We start from the raw sequence: 21410 nt of genomic DNA, 5'->3' as shown, positions 1-21410 counted from the left end.
TTGACATTCAGTTATGGCTAGATTATTTAACCTATTTTTTTTTTTGTACTTTGGAAACAAGAATATTGTTAAAGGTGCCATAAAAATGGACAACATTGAAAACGGTTTGCAAATAAACCACCTAACACTGCAGTTCTTTATACATATTAAAAGCCTTGTCTGGGGTTTGTCGTATGTTAAATATATTTAAACTGGGAAAATATGTTGTAGCTTGAAGCCTCCCATTGGCCCAAACATCCAATACAAAAACACATCTCCACAAAAGGAGCAGGCAGACAATACAGGTACATTTCAAGAAGCAGCCAGCTAATGTCCTAATGTTTAAAAATTTACCACTGTTTTATATGAGATTTCAAACCATTGTGGATAAGGAGAGAGTTTTGGATTCAGGAAGATGTGTACAGTACATACGGATTTTGTGTGTGTGTGTGTGTGTGTGTGTGTGTGTGTGTGTGTGTGTGAAATCAGATTCACTATATTGCTCAAGAATTATCTGCGTTTACATATGCAATCTGTTCAATGATAACCAAGTTCCTAGAGATAGTATTCATCCACATTAAAGTAATAACGAGGGAGAACGGAATCACACACGAATACTGCAAAGAAGTTAGTTGCTCTTAGAGAACAACACAATGGCACGTGCAGCATGTCAAAGCTAACAGCAAGAGATCTTTCATCAGTTCTTAGAAGGGAAAAAGAAGTGTGATATTACTAATGTGGCAAACACACTAAATGTCAACAGCAAACGTGGATTTTCTAGGCATCTACTTAATATTCTCATATTCACCTTCTTAACATAAGACTCCATGTTATGTTGCATTGCTGAAAAAACATTGTTTCTATTTGGACTGAATATTCTGTCATTCATTTATAAATAAATAAATGACTGAATGTATTTATTGCTCTAAGTTCTGAAGGTCTGGTTAAACATGGAGATTCCACCCCCCCCCCCACATCTACGATGTCTCCTTGGTATGAAGCCAGGCTTCTGGATTATTTTAAAAGTTGTACTGAGAGGCTGACAAAAATGATCACAATTACACAAACGAGCAAACAGACCCAAAAGTGAAACCAACTGCTTTGTAAAGAAATTGCTTGCCAGCCTGCTCTTTTCTTAAGAATAAACAATAATAGGAAAGTCTCTTTTGTCCAATCTGGTGGAACCTCTTTAACAATACTACTGTTTTGGGAATACAATTAAGACCCATATCACAGACTTTTAGTAATAGATGAAGATTTACTGTTGCAATTGCATTTATAGGCATATAATTAGATCCACAGTATAAAGTTGTTTTTATGGGGTTCTGCTGTGTCATATCTTTGTAAGAAGTGGCAACCAACTGTTATAATACGAACGTCAATAACGTCTGTGTGTGTATATACAGATAGATAGAGACAGAGAGAAAGAGAAAGAGAGAGAGAGAGAGAGAGAGAGAGAGAGAGAGAGATCGAGAGAGATCTGCCATTTCCCATAGTCTTTATCATCAAAACAAAGTGATGGTTTCTTTTTAATCTAAACACATGGAAAGTTATCCTAAATTTTGCTTTTCCATGGTGGTAAGAACACATGTAAAGCTTCTTCTGAAAGTATATTTAGGTTTGCAAGAACCAAAGCCAACAATTACAGTGATGTTCATTGACCTTATGGAAAGTAATATATCGAAATATTACTTTCAAAATGTTTCAAAAATGTAAAATGTAACACTAAAAGCTGGCTCACATTGCTGTTACACTGGTGGGTTTTGTTTGTCTTTAAACATTAGCTCTCGTACAGATTACAAATGCGGTAAGTAGAAGAATCGTGTTACATAAAGAGATTTTTCTGGTTTATTTCTAGAGGAGGACATGATGAAAATGGGAGTTATTTGCTGGTATTTGGGGAAAAAAACCCACAATGTTTCATCTTTTACCTCTCTCACTGCACTGATAGGTAGGGCTCTCATTAGTGCTTTACAAAATTTTTATCCATGCTATATAGGATTTGGAATAATAGTTTTTAACATATAATGCTATAAATATATTTATCAAGAATATTTTAATTATTAGAGAAATGGTAAGTGGAGTAGGCAGGACTATACTCTGAGTGGTGCTCTTTGTTGATATATGACCTATTAATTTATCTTTTGAACATACTGGCATCACTTTGTACTGCTCTGGAAGTTATTCAATGTTTTTAAGCATACAAGACTGAAGAACGCATACATTCTGAACAAAACAAAATGAACAACAGTGAAGTTTATACACACGCGCAGTTCTACACAGTTCACTTGTGCCTTGGAGGGATAGTGTTATCATTATTATTAACAATACAAAACACAATTTTGTCCCAGTAGTACTGGCCACCCTGTTTTAAGAGTTTTAGAAGATCCCTGAGCACATTGTTTCTGACTCTTAACCCCAACTCCAAAGTGATAGGGCTTCTATTGTTGATATCAAGATGGATTGTCATTCACAGTAAGTCAATTGTAAGGTGCTTATTTACCCTTTTCTTTCACCAATCAGCACAAAGAACTGTCAGAAAATAACTTTTTATTATTATTATCTTCAAATAATAGCACTGGAAGGACACATGATTTAAACAATCAATGTTTGAAACAGTGGCTTTAGGATTATTATCTGGCTGCCCCTCAACAATAACAAGTGATTCAGTCGACATTCCTTAGCCAAAACCAAAAGGCAAAAAACCCACAAAAAACAAAACAAGAAACAAAACCAAAAAAAACTGTACAAATATGTATTTTTCCCTGAGGGATCAAGGTACACCCGCAAGTGCTCTATGTACATATTGCACTAGAGAGGAATGAAGAACATGTGCAAAAAAGCAACAATGAGAGAAGCTTACATCCTACTTAAACCTTTTCATTAAAGATTCTACTAGGTTGTTTTGCATTTTGGAATGTCGGAACACAAACAGCTATTCCTTAAGTCTAAAACTAAAAACACGTATTTCTACTATGGCACATTCAATGAAATAAAAAGTTTTCCAAAGACAGATAGACAAATTCCATCAAGAAAATAATACAAAGTTTGTTTGTTTGTATTTTTTTTTTTAGAAAATTACATTACTTTCTTTCTTTGTTTCACATTACAAAATCTTTTTTTTTTTCTTTACACAAATCACATTTTATTGCAGGAATATTTCAAGTGCCATCAAATATTTATAGAAGGGTTAAAAAAATAGAAGTCTCTCTAAAGTGGTCCAGACAAGGCTTTGTATAGAATAAATCTTTTTTTTCCATCTTCTAGTTTTGATTTAAGTATTTTGAATACATTTTCTTTTCCATTGACACTTAGTAGCCTAGAAGCGGTTCGACACACACACACATCATACACACGAAAACCATACACACAGACATAAACACACATACACACACACACACACACACACACACACACACACACACGCTCCCTCCTCATCTGACCCTCAGCCCACCCCCATACACTCACAGAGATCTGAATATCCACACTATAAAGAACAACCAAACTTAGAAGCAGTGTCTTAAGTCATGTTTTCTTTAAGTTAGAAAGGGTGAATTAGGATGCTGAAGACTTAAAAAAAAACCCACACCTTTAAAGCAAATTAGGATGCTGAACACTTAAAAAAAAAAAAAAAATCCATAGCTTTAACTGCAATTTGCAAACTGCCCCCAAAAGCACTTTCACCTGCACTTTTGATTTCATTGTGACCACGGCCAGTTTCTTCACAATATAATGCAATCATTTGGACACCACTGTAACCGAAGGTATTCAGGCTCTGTGCAAAAGCCTTATTTACCCTATGTTAAAATATTGTATAAAAGGCATTACAGCAGCCGGGATAACAATGATGTGATTCCAATCTTTAAAAGACTATTGGACATTTAAGATTAGGAAATTTTAATTATAAGAACGATTAATAATAATTGTTCTATATCACCGAGTATTTTGTGTCATCACACAGGTGTTTCTATAATAAGGAAGAAAATAAAAATACAAAGTTTTTCACATCCTTCTTTGTACCTCATATTTTTTTCAAGAGATTATTGTTTAACTTCAGATCCCAACTTCGATCCGAATAACAGTTGTTCCCTCATTTCACCTAGCACGCCTCTATTACTCTCTACTCTGTTCCTACACTGTCGATGTACTTAGTCAAGTCTCACACCCTGTATTTCTTTCACAAAGACCTAGTAGCAGCATCATGTCAATGTATCTTGGTTTACTCTAAAAGCAATGTCACCATGGTGTGACTATTACTGAGATTAGAGCATCTTTTTTTTTTTTTTTTTTTTGCATTAGGTACATGCAAAATCCTTTCTGGGAAAAGGAATTTAAGTTCAACATTGTGTTCTCTCTCACCCTCAGAGAAGTTCAATTAGCTCTCATCATTTCACAAATGGACACTGGAATTAGGTTTAGTTGCTCTTTAATGCGCTAGCACCTGAGGCTGGTCATATTCAGAAAGCTTTGGTTAAAAAGAAGTTAATAGACTTTAATAAAACCATCCCCAAATTTAGTGAATCAGAATGACCAAAAAAAAAGAAAAAACAAACCAAAACCAAAATAAAAACACACCATTTCCCCCCAAAGGAGAAACAACAGGAAAAAAAAAATGGATAAATAAATAACTGAACTAAGCTTGGTACTCTTTTCAGAGTATAAATACTATTGATCTTTCAAGGAACTATGCTTATTTAAATAAAAAATTTGATTTAACTCTTCTTGCCCAAATATAAATACTATATGCTGATAGTTACCTCTCTATATAAAGTCCCATAAAGTTTTATATGCTTGTAAGAAATTTAAATATTACTCTCGTCTTCTGTTTATGGTGAAACCCTTACTATATTTTTGAAAAAACAATTTTTTAGATGTCATTTAGGCTTCATACACACTTCGGTGTGAATAATTCCTTCCCCGTTTCCAAGTCCCTCAGGAAACAATTCAGAAAGCCAGTGGAGTTAAAAACAGAGTGGAGGACTCTGGGAAACTCGTGCTTGATGACCCAGCACGACAGCAGGAGCCGAATTCCTGCAGAAGATTTGGGAGGGACCCTGGTGGTAGGGGAGATGCTTTCTTCGCTGTAACCGGGCTGCTTGGAAATTCCCACCTTTACACTACGGGAAATGTTCTCTTTTCTATACAAACATGGTCTTCGACGGCAGACCAGAAGTCTGAATCCCATTCCGAGTGTGACTAAAATCATCATCTAAATGCCTACAACCCCAAAGGTCACCTATTTTAAAATATGCACACTTGTCTAACAGACTGTTCCTTTTCCCTTCCCCCACTGGGAATTATTAATAAAAAATTATTAAAAAAAACAACTCAATATTTCTCACCTGAGCACAAAAGCCAAACAATCTTCTAAAGATTTAATAAAATAAATTACAGTCCACAGTTTTCTAGTGAAGATAAATACAAAAGTAAATGTTTGCAGCTTGCATCGACTTCACTTAAAAGGCTTAAAATATTTAATACTTAAATAAGAGAAACTGGTTCAACATTGCACGCCTCCTTTGCCCTCCTATCCATTGACTATGAAATATGGAGAACAGTGTTCTAGAATGACACCATCTAGAGGCAGTTAGTCTAGAAACCATTCACTCTGAGATAAACTCTCAGGGTTCCTAGATTATACCAAGAACATAAACATTCACAAAGTAAATGCTTCATGTTTTCACATGGGGAGTGTGCATTTGCTCCAGATATAATCTTTGGGTCTTTCTTCTAATAAAAGCTAGATTCTGATAAATATTCTGGCTACTGATCTGTTCTTAAAGCCTAAGAACTCCAAGTTGAGGCTGAGTCTATATAACTACGCAGCTGTGCAAAATGAGCCTCCCTTCCCCTGCCTCAATGAGGTGGCATTTTCAAAAGCTTTTAAAAAATACTGTGCGCGAGGGTGTAAGTCCACAGCACCAATCAATCAATCACTCAACTTTGTATGAAGCATAAACACATCTATCCTTAAACTGACCCAAAAGCAAAGTTCAATTTAGGGAGAGTTCTGTTTCTAATTCCAAATTCATGTGTAAAAAAAAAAAAATTAATCCAACAGCGTGATTTCTAGATATGACCAGCCAGTCTTTTAAAAGTAATTGTGTAAACAGCAGCATAAATACCTCCCGACGTACCTTCCAAGCCTTCTCAGTTAAACTTGTGTTTCTGGTGCACATGCGACACGACAGTGAACACGCTAGCATTTAATTTAAAGAAAAAAGGTGCAAAATGAAAGTGCCTTATCAATTCAACAGGAAAAGCTACACCAGTAACTACATTTTATATTAATTAAAACAATATATAAACAATATCTCTTTTAGCTATATATAGTCTTCATGCCCATTTACCCTGTAATATATTATAATGCTATTGTTGCTAGTGCTATGGACCCTTTTCGTGCCATCCTGCTGACTGGCAATAATCGGTGAAAAAATAAAAACTTCCTTCATGAGACAAAGAGCAAGTTGTGCAAAGTAATGCCGCAACCTCCGCTATGCACACCAGTCACCGATTAGTGCTGGACTCTCTGTTGTTACCGACAGATGTAGAAAGTCTGTGGGCAGTGAGCTACAAAAAAAGGACATCCTCTGACTTTAGTACCCGCCTTCTGTTGTAAACAGAGGTCAATGATCAAGAAGTCGAGACAGAAAAAGGGTCCGTATCTGTAGGCATAATGGAAATCATATGCATGAGAAAAACAAGTTCAACTTTTATTTGTTTTCATTGTTTCCCCTCCTTTGCCTGACCCCGATCACCAAAGGATGTGCAGTGTGTTGGCGCTCCAGGTCTGTGCAGGGCCATATAAAGTGTCTTGGTTAATTTGTTTGTTTGTTTGTTTTTCATTGTTTGGACTTCAGACATTCTAGAAGTGCTTAGGTGATACATTTACCCATCAATCTGCATTGCTGGCTCAAATTCTGAAGTGAACAATTCCTTGTATAATGGAGGAAAATGAAGTCGCACAATGTCTGGGTATATTGCTTTAAACGCCATTAGCTTTTCTGTATGTCGTCCACATAAGGCTCTTAATGTAGACACCTTGCATATTAACTGTAAGTGGAAGAAAGGACATAGGGTCAGGAGAGAAGAGACGTGAGAATCAAAAATCAGGGCATCTGGATCATCTTCAACATTGTTTACAACGGTGAAACACACCTGAAGCAACTTAAACGTCTAGTAATAGAGGAAGGGTAAAAATAAATGATGATATAGTCATATCACAGAATACCAGGTATACACTAAATATGATTTTGAAGACAAATAATTTATAACCCCAAAACATGTTCATAAGCAAGAGAACCCAAGTGTCTCACCTCCTCCTCCTATTCAAACATGCTTTTTGCTCTACCATCCTGAACCCCGCCCTCTACCACTGGGGAAAAGGCAGGCATGTGGTAATAGAGAAGTGGGCAAGGGGACAGCCACCGGTAGGTGAGGTCACTGCAACTAGAGATGATGGCATCACCTACATATTTTATGCAAAATGAGTACTAGTCGACTCCAGTGACAACAAGTTTCTTCTGGAGAAAGAGCTCTGCCTAGAACAAAGCAATTCTGGGTCTGAGCAAAAGGCCCTGACTGGAAAACAAAAAAAAACTAGTCAGCAGGCCTGGTGGAAGTCTCAGCATTGACTATTTACCTGTTGAGTATAATAACATGACTTGCAAAAATGCTTTTTAAACTCTAAAGCACTGTACAGCACAAAATATTTATTATCTCCACCCAGAATAATCCTAAGAAACATTTTCACCAGAGCATCGACCTTGGCCATGTGTTAGGTGCTCTCTAAAACCAAAGACCCTAATGGTACCCTTGCACTGGGGCAAGAAGATGGAGGAAAGTTCTTTTTCCTACTCTTTCCCAATCCTGCCTCAGTGTCTCGTTTAACAGGGGCAAAATCAAAAACAAAACCACATTTAACCCCCCAACTTCCCCTTTCTGACCTAACCTAGCTATCAGGAGAAAAGAAAGAAAACAGATGGGAAGAAAAATCCAAACCTTTCAAATCATCTTCTGGAACAATAGAACACATAAAATAATCCAAGAAAGAATAGGGCTGATTTTTCTAAGACCAAATACATACTACCAGCACTATCACTGAAGGATATTATCATATTTTAAATTGACATCCTAATTATATTTTTATTAAGACAGTAATTAGCAAAAATGAAACCCTATGCTTTGAATACACGGTAGTAATGAGAAATTGATGAAGAAAATACAAAAGTCATTTACTGTTGATTACTAATGACTTTAATGGAACTAGAACTAATATTAGAATAGATTAATTCTATTGTTTTAGTCCTTCATGACTTCGTCTTTCTAAAATCAAAGATTTAAATTCTAAATTCTCTAGTTTATATCACGGCAGAACATTAACTCTGCCTTCTGCCTATCTTTGATGGGATAGGTGGAGGATTTTTCAGAATGAATTAATGCTTCAAAAAAAACTCAATCATTGCTCTATTATTCCAGGACACTTTATAACCAATGATAATAAATAGAATTTAACCTGAATTTTGGCCCAAGATAATTTTTTGAAATGAGGATACTTCCCATTGCTTATTGATACTTTTGGGGTCTGGTGGCATGACTTATAAACGTGGCTGGCGTGATCTGGGCAAGGGATAATTCAGCCTTGTCAGTTGGAAACCTTTGGTTCTCACCTTTGTTAGTATTCCATCTTCTCGGTGATTCTTCTGTAGGACGTGTTGAAGAGCTAGCTGAATTTTCTGTTGCAGCTTTTCAATTTTGACCTTTTCCTGCAGCCATGAGCGATCTAAATATGAAAAACCATACTCCTGAGTATTCTTCCAACATGGTGTCAGAATACCCCAACTCCTCCTGACTCCTAGAGTCAGATTATTACACCACACTGCAGAGTCAGGGACTAACAGGCCACTTTCACCCCTCTTTCAAAATTTGCTCCTAAAGGAGTGAAAAACTGATCTAGGACAGTTACAAAACAGAGTGTTAAGCATTTCCATCTTTACTGACACTTGAAAGAAGGAAGGATCCTCCCTTTCCAAAAAGACAGCCATTTAAATCTAAGGCCATGCTCGGACGAGTGCAAATGAAACCACCATGGCCCTTAAGCCTTTCTAATAGTTATGTTTCTGAATGACATACTCATACCAATCCTGCTAAGTCTTTCTGGCAAATATGAAAATTGCCTTAGAGTCCAAGGCAACTGAAATTGTCAAGAGAGTGCCAAATGAATTAGGATTGTTAATTTAGGATAAAGTCTTTATGTTTAAGAATTCCAAAACAAAGTTAGCAAATTTGCAAAAGTGATTATCACCAAGAGGCAGTACTGGTTGAAAACATACATTAAATTCAGATAGGCTTGTGGATGACATCCAAATGGATTTTCTTTAAAAAGTAGAATGTTTTAAAAACCATGTTATCTTGGAGATTGGTGTTGAAAAGGGCACACCTACTCTACCACAGCATTTCTCTTGGTAGCAGGAGGTTAACTGTAGATGGGATTTTATTCAATTCTCATTTCTTAAGATTTTATCAGAATAGCATGAGGTCTTCTTAGAAGCATACATGTATATGTATGTGTGTAGCAGGGGACTGTTGTCTGAAACACTTAAAATTAGACTTAATAAGGGTGGCAGTCCCTCTGAATAGTCTATAGCCATTGTAAGTTATGTACTTGTAGAAATTCTTTACCTGGACAATTTAAAAACCATCGTATTTGGCTATCTTACCTGCTGACATCAGGACAAATGCAGAAAACAATGCAATTTCATCTTCAGTCAGGTGCATAGAACATAAACTCTTTCCAAATTCAAATACAAAGCTAATAAAGTCTTCACAACCTGCCAAAATTAAAGACAGGTTAGGAGTTTGGTTATTATCCTAGGAGAAAAATATGGAAGAAGGTGAAGAGGGATCTAGCAGTTGAAGATCAGAGGCAATAGTAATAACATTTCTATAGTTTAATACTTTCAAATGTTAAAAGAAAAATCAGTTTAGCCACCATCACCATTACCACCAGCATCGCCACCACCATCATCATCTGCAATAATGAGCGTGAACTTCTGCTGTGCGATTACTGTGACAAGTGCTGCTCTGAGAGGATTCTACTATTTCACAACAGCCCTATGGGGGAGGTATTATTGTTACTATCCCCATTTTAAAGGCAAGGAAATGGACCTGGAAAGAAAAGGAATGTGCTGAAGATTCCACAAGTAGGAAGTGACAGCCTGAGATTCAAAGCCAGCTACCTGACTTCAGAGCCCACACTCTTAACCAACAGAGTCTAACAGCTATAATCTAACTGAAATGTTAACGTCACTCATTTTTTTGTTTTCTACTCTATTCTATGTACAACACGCTTAAAAGTGAAAACAAGTGACACATTATGGTGGTAAAACCATTATAACTTTTTTTGTTTTTGGCCGTGTCACATGGCATGTGGGATCTTACTTCCCTGACCAGGGATTGAACCCATGCCCCGTGCACTGGAAGCAGAGAGTCTTCACACATGGACCGCCAGGGAAGTCCCTATTGTAACTATTACAGAACTGAAAACACAGAATGTGAAAGTCCCATAAAATAAAAACCCACCCCCACAAAGCTGGTTAAGTTGGGGTCTGTTCTTTCAGATTTCCATATTATGTACATATAGTTAAATGTCAACAGGCTAGGGACTTCCCTGGTGGCGCAGTGGTTAAGTGGTCCCCCCCCAATGCAGGGGACATGGGTTTGAGCCCTAGTCTGGGAAGATCCCACATGCCATGGGGCAACTAAGCCCATGCATCACAACTACTGAGCCTGCGCCCTCGAGCCTGTGTGCCGCAACTACTGAGCTGCGTGCCACAACTACTGAAGCCTGTGCGCCTAGAGCCTGTGTTCTGCCACAAGAGAATCCACTGCAATGAGAAGCCCGCGCATCGTAAGGAAGAGTAGCCCCTGCTCCTCGCAACTAGAGAAAGCCTGAGCGCAGCAACGAAGACCCAACGCAGCCAAAAATAAATAAATAAAAAAAAGTGTCAACGGGCTCTCCCCAAGTATACATACCTTCCGTCATTTAATTGTTTTTAAAATCACTTAACATATCTTGGATACCGTCCCATTCTTCTTAATGACTTTGTCTTACTTTAAATTACAGAAATCTAAAATAATTTATTTTTAAAGTATATGTCACAGTTTCACTTAGCTATACTTTCTTTCTTTGATATCTCATTAACGGTTGCTATTTAACGGGTATGGAAGGGCAGACTTTTAGCTCCTTGCTTGATTTTATGTAGCAAATCACATCCTCTAGTTTATTGAATAATATATCCCCTGCAAACCTGGTTCTTAAAATCTGGAAGGGAACTGGAAGGATATAGAACATAAATTTCTTCGATTACCAATTAGATAAAATGAAACTCTAGACCCTTACGTGTAACATAGACAAAAAGCATTTGAGCTGTGTATATTTTCTATGGTGATTAACTATAAAGTAACATAGGTATAAAATCCTTTAACTCTTGTGTCCAAAAAACCAATCTCCATTTTGTTCAAGAAGAGCTTTCACCCAACTCCCATCTTTTCCCCTAGTCCTGATTTGAAGACAAAACACCCAGAGATTTCCTTACCTAAGGATTTGAAGACGTCGGGGCTAGCATATTTCCCATCAAAGTACACGGTATTGTTCTGAGAGTCAAAGGCACGGCACATTCTGATAAATACCACCTCCAGAGAACCTGAGCAAAGGCAGAAACGGGGTGGGTTATTGTCTTGGTGAGTTGATTTTGACCACAGAGACACCTTTCTGAGTCAATGGGGCTGGGCTTAACTAGCAGGCTCTCAGTCACCTTAGCTCTCTATTTAAAAGAGCAGAGTTCATTAGAGTAGTAATTAAAGACTTGTGCCAAAGCTAAGGCCTGTATTACTGAAGAGAGACTGATTTATGAACTACTTCTTGGGCACTTCTCTGTCCTGCAATAATACAGAATCTCAGAGTTGCGAGAAAAACACGGACTCCTGTTATTAAAACAAACAAAAACCCAGGGATGTCTCTCTGAGTTCCACAAACAGCCTTCTTCCTAACAGCTTACCAAAACCTCCTGAGGACCTGGGGCACAGAAACAAAACACAGGTGATGGTTAAAACTGTGGAATGCAGGTGTCTTTCAAATTAATCTTTTCACCCAGAGGAGAAGCAAAATGGAGGGAATGTTTCCTACAAATAGCTCAAAAACCTTTAAAAAAAAAAAAACAACCTCTCAGTTTCTGCTAAGAGAAACTGAGCTATTATCATTTGGAGAAAAACTGTTCTCGACACCTTCCTTACCAAGCATTTCTTTAATAAGCCGGTGAAAGCAGGTTAGTCAGAGATCTCAAAATTCACTTGCAAAGCACATACCTGCTTTGAGAAGCACAATTTGATCGTTTTGACACAGTTCCATAAATCCATCAATGCGTTTGGCAAACTCCACCACATACTGTATAGCTTCTGTAATTTTGATGGCACACAACTGCCACATTACCTCCCGCTGCTGTTGAAGAGGGAAACACATTAACATCCCCATTACCCATACCCTTGACACAGTTGTTTTAACTGTTCCTGTTGTGTAAAATCCTTCTTTGGAAATGGATCCAAAAAAGCTAGAGGATTTAAAAATAATCAGTTGGCCAGTTACTTCCGTTATAATGACTGCTTCCAAGTTCTTCCTGGTTTCCTCCAATTCCTCTCTTACCATTTTGGTGGCAAAGGGACAGGGGGAAGATGTTATGAGCATACATGCAGCAGAAGATGAAAACGGGAGTCAAGAAAGCAACTCACGCCACTGATTTAACCCTGGGCCACGGAGAGTAGCAAAGTAGCATCTCCTTATAAGCAATTATTTTGCCTTGGGGAATTTCACACCACTTTACTGGGGGAAGGGAAGAAAAGGGGAGTCAGTTATACTTATTGTGCACCTGCTATGAGCTGAGTGCTTTATGACATCCTTGTCTCGTTTCATTTTCACAAGAATGTTTTTCCATTTCCCATAAATGGACACAAATGCTCACAGAGGTTTCACAGCTAAGAGGTACTGGAGGTGGGATTCAAATCCCAGCATTTCTGACTCTGAATCCCATTTCACACACCTTGCTGCTGTTTACTGCTTTCTTGCTTCCCTTTGTAATTCTGGTGGCTGGTGCTACCTGCTATCTCAAAGGTAAACAAGGTGATGCACTGCTATTCCCGCAACCTGTCCTGTTTAATTCCTTTTATATACCCACTCTCCAATTTAGTTACAGGCTAACCTGGATCCATCTTGTTGCTCACTTATTTCCCCAATCTTAGTTTAAGACTGTTTCTACCAATACAACAGGATGGAAGAAACACTGAATTAGGAACCAGGACTCTTGGTCTAGTCCTGATGTTTTCACTCTCAGCCATGTGCCAAGGGATGCTCGTTTCCTCATATGTAAAACGAAGGAGAGGATTAACCTTGATAATCTCTACGGTACTTCCTAAGCCTGAATTTCTATGATTATTGGGAAAAATCACAGCATTTTCTTTTACTAAAGGCAGAATGGAAAATTAAAAGTCCTCCTTCTCCAGCCCTGCCCTCCCATTTAGGTAATTTGTTGATCAGACTGTTTTACAGAAAAAGGTAACTGGCAGTACTACTCGTCAGCCTCACGTTGCTAGATTCAGACTGGAATTAGAATCATAGCTTCCAAACTTTTTCTTACACATATTCTCTAAACTCCTCCTTTTAAACTTCGGAACCATGAGGCTGAGATTATTTTACATCAACTTCTGGACCGTGAAATCTTCCATTGTGATATCGGGACAAATCCCAATTCTTTGAGCCTTTTGGAATCTCCTTAATCTAGCTCCCTGTTGACAAATGATAGGACATATGTGTATAGTTATAGGAACAATAGAATCTGTGTGCTATTTCTGAAATTTCGCACACTGACATCTCAATAAGGTGATAAAGCCCCAAGAACGTGATCAGCTCTGGAAAAAAGATTTTTAAATAGAAATCTGCTATCTGATGAAAAACATTCATTCTTTGGTCTGTTTGTATTCAAACCTCCTGCACAAACACCCTTCCCAACATTGCCTCAATCTTAGGTAAAATTCTTCAGTCTACCTTGTTTTGGTAATTCTCAATCTCCTCCTGCAGAAAGGTCTGCCACGTTATCTGCTGGAGCTCTTCTCTCAAGTATTGGCAAGTTTCCAGATGTGATTTAGATATATTCTGTGCAAGGTGTTCTAAGGAGAAAACAGGAGATCACAGCATGAAAAGCCAAGTTCTTCAGGGTTTTCCTTACTTAATATCTGATTTAAAAAGTAACAACTATAAAGCAACATGGCTGAACCAGTTTTAATGAGCTCGACATATTTAAGTAAGCAATTTGGAACTATTCTATATTTGGGGACATGAGGATAAAGGACAGGCAAAGCCAACATTTAGCAATAAGGCTTGGCATCTTCAAAGACCCTCCTGAACTGACCTTCTCTGTGCCTTTACACCAGCATCTGGGAGTGAATGTTGGAGTTGAAAATATTGACCTAGAGAAGTGTGAAAAATGACTGACATGACCTGTATTTGGTATTTTTATGAAGACAGATCTGCCATATACATTGACTGGTGGAGGATTACTCTTGAAAAATTAGAAAATGGTATTTTTGGGGGGACAACAACTACGTATTTCTTTCGTTTTTCCTGCAAAAATGGCAGAACAAGCATTACTGAAGCCTACTATGTCACTATATATACATACACACACACACACATATATATATATATATATACACATACACACACACACACACACACACACACACACACATATATATATATATATATATATATATATATATATATATATATATATATATTAGTGTGGTGGTTAAGAGATGAGATGGACTCTGGACCCAGACTGCTTGGGTTTGAATCTCAGCTCTGCTACTTAGTAGCTGTGTGATCTTGGGTAAGTTACTTAACCTCTCTGCGCTTAGGTCTCTTTATTTGTAAAATGAGGAAAATAGTACCTAATTTCCTATTTATCATAGGGCATCTGTGAAAATTAAGTGAGTTGAGCACTTAGAATAGAGAGGATAACATAGCATCTGCTACATAAACATTTGCTCTTATTATCCTGAAGTGTACCGAATTTGAAGACATTAAAAGAAATAGATGCCAAATAAGTTTCTCTAGGGACTTATAATCTGGTGAACATGTACATACATGCTGAAAGGACAATTCAAGACACTAGACAATAAAGCATGAAGTTGAATTCTACTAGAAGAGAAAGAAAAATAAAAACATAATAGGTGCTATCAGAGAGATGAGGGGAGTTAGGGGATGCTTCTTGACAGAAGAGGAACATTTGGATTGGCCCCTGAAGGAAGGGGAGGATTTGGTAGGCAGAGGCCAGTGTGTGAGGCAGTGGACCAGTTCCACGTTCAAGGGATGGTAGATGAAAGAATGGATATGGCATCTACAGGAGACAGGAAGATGTGATAAAGTGATGGTGTCAAAACAGAAATATGGGTAGAGAAGAGTCCACATCCTGAAGGATCTTGAATGTTGAGACTGAGAGTATGGACTTGATCAACAAAAGGAGTCAGCAGGAGTCTCAAGAGGGAGCTGACATGCTGAACACTGTATTTGGGGAAACAGAACAAGCAGTTTTGTCATTGGTGGACTGGAGGCAGGAGGATCAATTAGAAGGCTGCTGAAATCTAGATGTAAGGGACTAAGAGCTTGAAATAGGTTGCTAATAATTGTTATGGAAGGGAAGGACAACTCAAGAAGTATTTTAAAAGAAGAACTGACAAGACTCCAAGAATACAAAACCATACCTCAAAGTGATGCCCCTCCCAGGGTCTTGAATATATAATAGGAAAGTTATTTAAAACAGTGGTGCTGAGGGCAAACTTAGCAACACTAGTAAGAGTGTCTGTTTGGAAATTTGTTACTGCTTACGTCAAACAGAATCAGATTTGTTTGTGTGAAAACAGAGCAGGTTCACCTAAACAAAGCTCGAGACTAGAACCTCCTCAGAGATTCTGAAACACTGAAGCACAATAAACCTTAACAGCTCTACTTGGCGACACACAGACATGAAAACAACATAAGTAAATATCATAAAAAATAAAACATAAACAAAAGAAAAAAAAGGAGACAGAAACTGAGAGAGAGAAAGAAATTATGTCTATGTTTTAGAATCAGTGACGTGTGTGAAGAGAAGAGGGGAATAAAGACAAAATAATGGGGAATCAGAAACAAGAAAATAAGTGTGTACATAGTAAATTCAATTTTTGTAAATATGAAAGAAATGATGAAGGCAAAGTGTTCACAGGGAAGCTGGGAGAATCCTAGGAAGGGAAGAATGGGAAGAAGCTCACAGTATTCTCTTCCAGATCATGCTCTGTTTCCAGTTAATATGGTCAGCATCTTCTTGTTTCACTTCATCCTAAAAATTGTCCCCACCCATCCCTACCTATTTGAGTCCAGCTTTTAGAAGCGACAACAAATGATGCAATGTCCAATGACCAGTAGAGGGCAGTGGCTGCATTCTCACCAGCTGCCTTTGATCAAAATTCATACTTGATTTGGCAAGTGTAAGATTTTAGACACTGTGCTGTTTTTAAGTCTCCATTTCAGCAAAGGAGAATATGGTCAGACTGAGTAAAAGCTAAGAAGTTAGTGTGGTCTCTCAGACAAACAGTCTGGAATAGTGAAATACCTTGGAACTAGGTAGGAGTTAGGAGACCCGGTTTCTGTTCTGAGCTCAGTTGGGTAACTCACTTTGTGACAGGCAAATCAGTTCACCTCCTCAACTATGATGGCTTCATCAGGACAGCCAAGGTCTAGATACTTCAGATGGAAAATCCTGTCTTCTGAGAAAGTCACAGATTTTCACAGTGGTATGGAACTTTAGGTATCATCTAGTCCAAACTCTCATCGCTTTGTAGATAATAACATTAACAATGATGATAAAAGTTAACACTTAGGTAGAGTTTACTATGTAAACTCTATATAACATAGACTCATATAACAGACTAATATAATATACCTACTACATCTATATATATATACATTTTATATATATATATATATATATATACATTTTATATATATATATATATATATACACACAAAAATCTTTTCTTAATCTTCACGACAACTCTAGGGGGAAGATACTAGTATTATCTCCATTTTACAGATGAAAAAACCAAGCCACAGTGAGGTAAAGTGACTTTTCAAGGTGTCATAGTTGGCAAGTGGGCAGTGATTCAAACATACACAATTTGGCTCCAGAGTCTATGCTCTGAATCTTTATAGTCCATGGGTAGGGAGACTGCAGCTTGCAGAGGTAACATGACTTATACTAGGTTGTACAACCTACAGCAAAGCTAGGACCACAACCCACAGAAGCTGACTTCTTGTCTCATGCTTTGCCCAACATATCTGTTATCTCTTATGTACAAGGCTTTAGTTATTAATTATAGTCATAAGTGCAGTTAGCTTTTTTATTTTTTATTTCTTTTGGCTGTGCAGCTCAGCTTGGCGGGATCTTAGTTCCCCGACCAGGGATGGAACCTGGGCCCATGGCAGTGAAAGCACTGAGTCCTAACGCTGGACTGCCAGGGAATTCCCCAGTTAGCTTTTTTTAAAAAAGGAACCTAGGTAGTTTATCTGGAATGTATAATTCAGGTACTAAGTGTACATCAAGGGCAAAATTTCATAGCCAGGAATGCAGATGTATTTCCACTAATGGTAATGGATTAGTAGGTACTATTGTTGAAAGATAGAACTGAGCTTAGGATATGTTAATTTACAATTTATTTTCCAATTGCACAAATGGTTTCATTTGTTTCAAATCTGATGATAAAATTTAGCCTAAAATGAAGTCAAGTTAGTTAAAGAAAGAGTCGGACTTAAGCCCCCAAGGAAATGTCAGGGAACTTCAGAGAGCTTTGAAGAAGTAGCAGCAAGGTCTCTGGCTGCTTTTACGCTACTCTTAGCTCCTCAAACTATTTTGCACCTCTAAATGGGACAGAAAATCAGAGCTCCATTATATCCCTTTCAACAAAATTCTTGTTTAGTTTTGGGTTTGGGGCAAATCCTAGCGATGAGTTAGTTTTATTCATCGTGGAAAAAAATGCCACAATTACGTGTGAAAAATCCGTAGCTTAGGAGAACATGGAGAATGGATGAGGGCACAGGGCTCTCAGACTCACTGGGAGGTGACAGCTGTAGAAGAGGAAAGGGATTTGTGGGTGAAGGAGGGGCTGGGGAAATCGGCTGAGCCACTTCTGGCTCCACTCAGGTATTAGTGCACATTTAGCCCAAGTGCCATGTTCAAGGGACACACTTAGGCCAAGCGGTGTGAGTTTATTTCTGGGTTGAACATTCGACAAGCAAATGGCATAGATTCACTAGTATTTATGATAAAGTAGAAGCAAACCTAAAGCGAGCTAGGTCATTTTTCACTGTATCATGTCAGTTTTCAATCAAATCCTTATTCATTTCTGAAAATTTTACTTTCATTACAGCTCTGCTTAAGGCTCAGTCAACCAAGATCTCACGACAAAAACGGAAGGTTTTTGTTCTAGTTCAAGAAAAAAAAAAAAAAAAAATCAAGCCTAGCTCTGGCTCAGCTTGGCTTCTAGTTCAGAGGTTTCTCTGTTAATCAAAAGAGCTGTGATACACCTTTAATGCTGTTCAGTGGTTAAAGACCAGGCTTAAAATGTCCCTGCTCCTGAGGATTTAAATTTAGACCCATAAAGAGGTGCTTGTGTAAAAACCGTAAAGAACATTCAATTTGTTCTATTTGGAGAAAGATTTTACTGGAAATATAAATTTCACTTTAAAAATGTTTTATGGGGTACAGAGGTGGAGAAACCGTCTAAAGAACACAACTGTTATTTCTGTGAACTAAGGACGTCTGTGCTCAAGTCAGAACCTGCTGGTTCTTTTCCATGTGAAGTCTTCCTTCTCTCTTCGTCTTAACTTAGTCATCTTCATAGCAACTAATTGAAATATCCCAAAGGATTATAACCTTGTGTGAGGAACCATGGGGAGGAGTAGATCAAATTCTCAAACAGTAAAGGTCCTTATCAAAGTTTCTCTAATAATAGTGCTGTACTTAAAAATCGATTAAATATAACAGAGGATGTTATAACACAACTTCCTTGAAATGAAAAGTTTTCCATTGTCTGTGTTAACATTTCTAGGTCACATCTCCCAAGAAGCACCAATGTCACAGGAATAAGGAAATGACAGGTTTTTGTGGGGTTTTTTTTGGCATGGTGAGTCTTCTATGACATACATCAGTTTTGCATTAATATCCATCACCAAAACATTTTGGCAAATAAAGAAGCCAATTTCCCTTTAACGATTATAGAATGTGTCAGAGTTGCAAAACTTAGATGCATACGGGGACTGAGCAGGGATATAAATGCCGAGAGTGGGATGGGCCCATTTCAAGGCGTTAGGCCCTAAGTGGTACCAGTTGGTTGTTGCCATTCCCAAATGCTGGTCCAGTGTAACTAGATCATGTTTTTTTTTTCCTTCCACAAGAAACTGAAAATCTGAACTTTCAGGTGGAATTGTCCAGGTTTAAAATTTTAGCAACCAATTCAAAAATTGTAAAGCTCTGCACTGGTCAAAAACCCATGTCTATGTGCCAGGTTAAGTCTGTGGGTTGCTATTTTTATAACTTTTGGTATAAAGCAATACTTAGAACATAACTAAATCAGTGGAGTTAATGGGGCCATTCCCTGAACTTACAGTTTTCTGTGGAATTTAAAGACTGCTTTAAGTTCATATTGTCTCAGCTCTGATGCTGAGCGGTCACTGAGTTTCTTGGATATATGATGGGAAACAGTGGACAGTCAAAACCAAGGGGGCAGGTTGGAATTATGAAGTGGTCCAAATGGTAAAGGTGACTCGCCCTTCTAGATGCATCATTTTAATAACATAACTCATTAAAGGAAAGTCAGACAAATCCCATTTCCTTCAAACGGCACAAGTAGTCCATCCCAATGGAAACACGGAAGCCATTACCTAGTTCTGCCATGGACACAGTTGGGGACGTCTCTCCATTGGTGAAAGAGCAGTAGGGAAAGAAGCCTGATGCTGGTGTGTAGTCACATATTGGTTCTGGTTTGATTCCGTTGATATCAAGACCTGACTGGTCCGGGGAAGGCTGTATGTCCAGGTAGAAGCTGCTGACGGCAGAGTCTGCCTTGCTGCCCTCGGGGGTGTGCCCGTCAATGTAGCTGCTGAGGTCGTCGTGAAGCTCCGTAAGCCCATTGGCCGAGATGCTGTAGGTGGGAGTCAGCGGCTCGGCCTCTCCAGGCTGCTGTTGGTGGTCTCGCTGCTGCTGCTGCATCCGGTGTTTCTGTACTTCTGCGTACAAGCTGTCTCGTTGTTTTTTCGACATGCGGCCAAATTTTACAGCTGGAAGAAAAAAGCCAAGACACACCATATACAACACGCTTTTCTCCATGATCCTCTCCAACATGCTTTAGGAGTTCCTTTGAAGTTGCAGACAATTCCATCAAAAACCACACAACCACAAAGTAAGGACGTGATCCTGAGGTGAAAATAAATGGTCCCACCTCACACAGGCTTGTTCCACATCCCAAACAGCAAAGAAACATCCCAGAGCAGCTGCGTTTCAGAAACAGACCCAGGGCTGGTACAAGAGACCCAGAGCAATGACCACCTACGTTTTTGTGCTGTCACACAATCCCAGGCTCAGTAGGAGCTACTGAAATGCGACTTAATGGGCTTGTTCCCTCTCTACCCAAGGTAGATGGTCTAGATGTTTCTTTTCCCAGTGTTCAGACCAGAGCACAGGGACGCACAGACTCACGGAGGTGTTATTGGGCACAAGCAGTCAAACCTCAACTTGCACTCATTTCACTAATCCGTATGCTCACATGAGTTTCTTCCTGATCAAACGGCCAAATCTGGGGCTTCCTTGAGAAAGCTCAACAGACTGGACGAAGCATTTGCAATTCCATGAATTACATCTCTTGAGTCTATGCCCTCTCTTGCTCCTGGGTCTTGAGGTCCCTGTGAGACCCTTGGACCTGTCTTTTTAAAATTACTATTATTCTTTTAACATCTTTATTGGAGTATAATTGCTTTACAATGGTGTGTTAGTTTCTGCTGTATCACAAAGTAAATCGGCTATATGTATACATATATCCCCATGTCTCCTCCCTCTTGCATCTCCCTCCCACCATCCCTATCCCACCCCTCTAGGTGGTCACAAAGCACCGAGCTGATCTCCCTCTGCTATGCAGCTGCTTCCCACTAGCTAGCTATTTTACATTTGGTGGTGTATATATTTGTCCATGCCACTCTCTCACTTCGTCCCAGTTTACCCTTCCCCCTTCCCGTGTCCTCAAGTCCATTCTCTATGTCTGTGTCTTTATTCCTGTCCTGCCCCTAGGTTCTT

The 21410-nt window shown here is 38.5% G+C and overlaps 1 protein-coding gene across 3 annotated transcripts in view; it reads right to left on the bottom strand.

Moving 5' to 3' along the window:
• Positions 1-4251: 4251 nt before the first annotated feature.
• RORA (RAR related orphan receptor A) overlaps positions 4252-21410 on the bottom strand; it is a 179929-nt gene continuing 162770 nt past the window's right edge. For all 3 annotated transcript variants that reach the window (XM_032622207.1, XM_032622206.1, XM_032622208.1), the window contains exons 4-10: positions 20006-20401; positions 14075-14196; positions 12346-12478; positions 11577-11684; positions 9699-9809; positions 8649-8761; positions 4252-7032 (exon numbers count right to left, since the gene is read on the bottom strand). In XM_032622207.1, coding sequence (XP_032478098.1) covers positions 6868-7032; positions 8649-8761; positions 9699-9809; positions 11577-11684; positions 12346-12478; positions 14075-14196; positions 20006-20401 — 1148 coding nt within the window. In that variant the 3' untranslated portion in view covers positions 4252-6867. The remainder of the gene's footprint in view (positions 7033-8648; positions 8762-9698; positions 9810-11576; positions 11685-12345; positions 12479-14074; positions 14197-20005; positions 20402-21410) is intronic.

Source organism: Phocoena sinus, chromosome 2 (assembly GCF_008692025.1).
Source record: "Phocoena sinus isolate mPhoSin1 chromosome 2, mPhoSin1.pri, whole genome shotgun sequence".
NCBI lineage: Eukaryota > Metazoa > Chordata > Mammalia > Artiodactyla > Phocoenidae > Phocoena > Phocoena sinus.
This window is presented reverse-complemented; position numbering and strand designations above follow the sequence as displayed.